General features: G+C 48.1%; 1 protein-coding gene across 1 annotated transcript in view; it reads right to left on the bottom strand.

Annotated features, from left to right (window-relative positions):
• foxp4 (forkhead box P4) overlaps positions 1 to 6000 on the bottom strand; it is a 29757-nt gene that overhangs the window by 19317 nt on the left and 4440 nt on the right. The window contains 1 exon segment of the mRNA XM_062458051.1: positions 1438 to 1574. Coding sequence (XP_062314035.1) covers positions 1438 to 1574 — 137 coding nt within the window.

Below are 6000 nucleotides of genomic sequence, written 5' to 3'. Positions count from 1 at the left end.
GAGATAGAGAGAGATAGAGAGAGATAGAGAGAGAAAGAGAGAGAGTCAAATAAAGAGAAATGGGGCGAGGGGTGTGTGCAAGGGTTTACAGCTGTCTGAAAAATTACACTGTTCTATCCTAAATAGTTCCAGAGGCTGTGTATCCCCCCCCTCTCTCTCTCTCTTCTTTTTATCAGTAGATGTGTTGATGGGGAATGACTGACCAGAGTCCAAAGAAAGAGGGGAGGTGCTTCTAAAACGAAGGTGGGTCTGCAGGGTTTTGCAAGTCTAAGCTCAGGATCAAGAGAGCACATTAAATGCCAGGCATGGATGTGTGGTAAAAGGGAGGGAAAGGGAGAACGAGAGACAGGGATAGAACAAGAGAGAGCAAGAGAGAGAGAGAGGAAGGGGGGGGGGAGAGGGAGAAAGAGAGAGAGAGAGGGAGAGATTGAGAAAGACAGAGAAAGAGCAAAGGAGAGAAAAAGAAAGAAACGGAGACCAAGAGTGAGAGAGAGAGAGAGAGAGAGAGAGAGAGAGAGAGAGAGAGAGAGAGAGATGAGGAGAGAGAGAGAGAGAGAGAGAGAGAGAGAGAGAGAGAGGAGAGAGAGAGAGAGAGAGAGGGGTAGAGGGTAGGGAGGCGGGGAAGGAAACTCAATCCCGGTCTGTGTTTGTTCTTCCCAGTCAGGGCTTTAGTAATGTTACGGCCACTTTGGAGCCCCTAAAGCGCTGTGTGTGTTTGTCCGTGTGTGTGAGTGCAGACACTAAAGCTGGGTTTCGTTATAGAGGGTGGCGTGCACACACACAGGCAGGCACAGGGCGGGCCGGTCAACAGTCAACATTCATTGGTTGAAATCCCAATGACAACATGATTGGATGACGAGAGGTTTCACGCACACACACACGCACACACACAAACACACACGCACACGCACACACACACACAGGGGAGAGAAATAAAACAAGGATGGAGTCTCCATGTGTCTGGGGAATCTCAAACACTATACACACACACACACATAAACATACAAAAATGGACACACACCACTATTCCAGCAAGGAGTTTAATAGCATACTTTACCTATTATCCAAATGAGTGCCTTCCACAAACCCACCAATCAGTCTGCCTTTCATCTTTTATAGACTGATTAACTTAACAGGCTTCACATGTGGCAGAGGGAGCAGAGTTGTACGTGTGTACGTGTGTGTGTGTGTGTTAAGATGATCGCTCCATGCTGATTTGGGCGGAGTGCAGCAGCGGCTCCTAACTGCTGTCATTATTAGCGCTAAAATGCTAACAGACTGGAGAGGTCAAGATGGGGGAGAGCCAAGGAAAGAACATCTGTGTGTGTGTGTGTGTGTGTGTGTGTGTAGATGCATGTGCGTGTTTTTATGGGCACGTGTGTGTTTGCTTGTGCATGTTTTTATGGGCATGTGTGTGTGTGTGTGTGCTTACCTTGCTGCAGAGACTGCATGGGGGCAGAGGGCTGTATGGAGACCAGACCTTGTCTCTGCAGATTGAGGATGTGTTGCTGCTGGAGTTGTTGCATCTGGATCAGCTGCTGCTGAAAGGCCAGCTGCTTGCTGCCTAGCTGCTGCTGCAGGGAGAGAGGGGGACGAGGGGGGATACATCACATCCAAAGCTGGTTTTGTGGGTTTTTTTACATTTTCAAAGTAGACGATCAGAAAGCGTTTGACTCGCGCGCGGCTCGGTCAGTGGTTTGACTGTAGCATAAAGAACACCCAGGACCACCCCTTTGTTCATGGACGTGGAGTTAAGAGCCATGGAGATGGAAAGAAGGATGGAGGGAGGGATGAGGGTGTGGGGGGGTTGGAGGGAGAGAAGGATGAAGGGGAGGGAGGGGTGGGAGGGAGGGAGGGAGGTTAAAGGAGAGTGGTAGAGACTACATGGCGCGTGGCGATAATGTCAGTGCGTGTCACAGTGATAAATGTCCCCCTTCCTGCTCTCCCAGTCGGAGACAGCCCTGGCCTGTGTTGCACTGTTTGATGTCCCCTTGAGGGCTGGACCTTATCTTTTAACAGATAACTGAGAGAGGAAAAATAAATAAAAACATCTGAAGAACAGAGGCGGACGTGTGGGTGTGTGTGTGTGTGGGGGTGTGTGTGTATGCATCTGTGTGTGTGTGAGAGAGAAAGAGCGGCGGCCAGCAACTCTTTGAATGTACAGGAGGAACTCACAGGAAGGGCAGCTAGGTCACTTCCTGCCAGACTGGGTGTCTGGGGAGATGAGGGTGAAGGGGGGAAGGCAGGCGCTGTGTCAGCACAACAGGCTTTTTTTTTGTCAGAACAGAATAGAGGAACAATAGGCAGCTTCCAGCAGTCCTGCCATTTCTCCCAGTCCTGCTCTGGCCTGCCATCCAGACACACAGTCCAGCTCTGGCCTGCCATCCAGACACACAGTCCTGCTCTGGTCTCTCTCTCTCTCTCTCTCTCTCTCATCTCTCTCTCTCTCTGTCTCTGTCTCTGTCTCTGTCTCTGTCTCTGTCTCTCTCTCTCTCTCTCTCTCTCTCTCTCTCCGTCTCTCTCTTCCTCCCTCCTCCTTCATGTCCGTTTCATCTCTGCCTCTCCCACTGTCTCCCTGTTGCCCTCTCCTGAGATGCAGTGTTGGTTCTTTAACACAATGTGTGTGTGTGTGTGTGTGTTCTGTTTACATTAGCTGCGGCTGAGTGACCAAAGCTAGCGCAGTAACAGGCTGTCAATGTGATTTATGAGCACATCACACACTGTCTGAGCCTGCCAGTCACACACACACTCCACACACACACTCTCACACACACGTCCCAAACGTCTACTCTGACAGACAGAGTCACTTCATTAAGCTGACTTCTGACCAGTCCCAGATACGCCCGTCGCACAACCACACAAATACTTCCACTAATCCACACATACATACAGTACGATACACTCACTCTCTCTATGCTTCCCATCCACACACACTCTCTATTTGTCCCATGATCCACACAGAACAAAAAGAGCAATTGGAACTAGAGAGGGTACAATTTCTGGGGAAATTGTAGGGTGTGCTTGCTTGCGTCGGTTGCACAGGGGTCCGTTTTTGAATGACATTTTTACAACTGATATTTCTGTATATTTTATATAAAAATGCATACTTATTATTTATAAAGATGACAGATTTAAAAGCATTTTTTTTTTTGCTGCTCATTTACAACTGAAAATACGAGTGAAGTGTAGAATGCAAGAGGCTGCAAGAGGCAGCCTCATCGTTGAAACAAAACGAATAAAGTGGGCAGACCGGTGTAAAAATTGACCTAATCTCTATGACTTAAACGTCATTTTAAGTTTTTCCCTTCTCATGATATTTTCAGGCATTTAGCCTACTCATTGCATTCATTCATTAATAAAGAACCCCCTTTGAAGATTATTCTACGACGTTGCACGGCAGTAGAAGATGGAATCGCGATTCAAACAGTACCATCTGCTAACGGAAAATATGCCCCCCAAAACGTAAATAAGCTTGACATTTATTTAGTGGAAAATCGCTCATTCATAAAAAGCTCACTGGTAGCGATCATTGTCAGTAACAACGCAAAATGCGATATAGCCCTGTGTGGAGAAGCTGCCCCGGTAAATTGTACTACTACGGCACAGTACTAGACTACTGCTGTGTTCGTCTTGGTAGCGATTGCGTTGGTTGAATTGGATTTAACGTTCCGTTGTACGGTTTAAGCTGAAATTAATTATTTTCATGAACAGATTGACAACGTTTGTGGCAATGAAGTTCAGGTTAGTAGTTAGATAGACTTTAGATTTAAGTAAGGGGAGTGCCGAACATGTTCTGTCGCCGTTTGACTTCCTAAACAGCTGTGTAGTGTAGATGTTTTTGTAGTGTGTCTCACGTAAGCTACAGCGTTGCAGTGAGCTACACTGGTTTGAAACCACAGGTAATGGTAATTTCACCAACAAATCGTTTACTAATGTCAGAATAAATCCTACAACGAAAATGTATATGTGAGGAATGTTTATTTTAACGATTGAAAACAGATAACGCTACATCATAGACCACTGTAGTATGTGTTGCCCGGGCAACACAGGCTAATGTCATGATGCTAATACTTCAGTGAAATAGTAGACTACTGTTTCCGAAAGTAGATGTACTTCCTTAATGATATCAGCTTATACTGTACATTACACATGACAATTGTGTGTCATATCACAAAGTAAAATGAGTAAATAGTTATCACCCTGGCCTCTTTGCTTGTGGCGTTTCTGCAGCTGCCTTGCAGTAAAGCTATAGTTAGCCTAGCTATCCCCCAAGTTAACAGATGCAAAACGAATGTTCTGCCAAAGGTAGTCACGCGTGTTTTCGTGACGTTAGTGACGTAGTGACGTTAGTAACGTCAGTGACTGTGGCTAGCAAATTAGCCACCGTTAGCTTCACTTTTCGCCACAAAAAATTAACTTCAGCCTAAACCATGCAACGGAACGTAAATTCCAATAGAAGCAACTCAATCGCTACCAAGACGAAACTTTTGACACCTACTTTGTCTATGTAGGCCAAATATTGACTGAGTTTTAGGGGGGCAAAAAGAATAATAATAATAATATATATGTGAGAGAACAAAGGTTGTGCTCTCGCCGAAGGCTTGAGCACACCCAAAAAGGAGGAAGGAGGGCAAAACGTCCCAGTCATCAACCTAGAGGCCATTTTGTTGTTTTCCCGCCTCTCCTCCTCTCCTCCTCTCACCCTCTGTCTCTCTGTCTTGCTCTCTCTCTCTCTTTCTGACTTTCCTGAAGTCCAATGGAGGAATTAAGCGTTCTCTATGCTAATTCTCTCTAAGGACCAGGTACAATTCACTTCTGCAGACCATTCTTCCTATCTGCTGCACATCATCTGGGTGATCCACTCCTCTGTGATGGACTAGGGAGTCTAAATACCTGCTCAGAGGTGACAGGTGGGAGCCAGACATGCTAGTCAAGCTCGAAACATGGATCTGAGTAGACCTGTCGCCCCTAACACCCCTAGCACCCCCCCTGCAGGTCACACTCTCGCCAGTATGAAGGCTGACTGCTGGAGCTCCTAGCTGGGCAGGTGCCTCCACCTACAGTGGTTGAGGCCCATGAGTGAGTCCTCAGGGGGGGGTGGATGCGGTGCCTGCGGGCCTCAGTGTGGATCCGGGTGTATTCTCCTCTGGTTGTGCCTGGAACCCCCCAGGTTTGGTTCTGACCCCTCAGAGAGAGAGAGGCCGAGCCCCAGCGGCACGCAGTCTGAGGGGTCTGCCTGCGCCCCTGAGCGGGCCTGCTGACGCCAGCTTCAGGAGGTTCAGCTACACACCCCTGGGAAGGACTGTGTGCGTGCAGTCAACCATCACACATCAACCGATTCTCCCTCCCCTGAGAGGATGCATGTGCGTGCGTGTCTCCAGAATGTGACCAGTGTTTGCACTTGTCTAGTTGTTACAGGACAACAAACCTGAAGAAAAAAAACTGGGACAGGAGCAGAGAAAGGGAGGGTGAACAGGAATCAGACACACTTCCAACATGCAAGTCAACCACAACTGGTTTGCTTTGGTCACGGTCCAGTTGTCTGAGCGCTGTCGGAGAAGGCGGGGGAGGAGGGCTTCAGGGGAGGGCGCGAGAGGGAGGGGAGGAGGGAGAGGAGGAGGGTGAGGAGGAGAACACTAGGCTGAGACTCTTCATGCGTGTCTCACTCAGGTCTCAGGAGGTCCTCAGCTTTGGGCTGCAGCCTGTCTCTGTCTCCTACCTGCTCCTGCGTGCGTGTGTGGGTGTGTGTGTGTGTGTGTACTGCATGGATTTCTAAATGCTCACCTAGCGTGCTTTACTGATACTCCTAACCCTCTCTGGAGACAAACATGCACACACAAAAACACACACACACACACAGGTTATGACAGTAATCTTGCTTGATTGATTAGGATCCTCTTTGTTGTGCGATGTTGTGATCCTACTTGATCCCCTGTTATCCCACCATAGCGGTGGTTAGAGCCGGAGACGCCTGTGTGTTGTTCAAGGCTCGCAGCGCTC

Source organism: Osmerus eperlanus, chromosome 1, assembly GCF_963692335.1.
Source record: "Osmerus eperlanus chromosome 1, fOsmEpe2.1, whole genome shotgun sequence".
Lineage (NCBI taxonomy): Eukaryota > Metazoa > Chordata > Actinopteri > Osmeriformes > Osmeridae > Osmerus > Osmerus eperlanus.
This window is presented reverse-complemented; position numbering and strand designations above follow the sequence as displayed.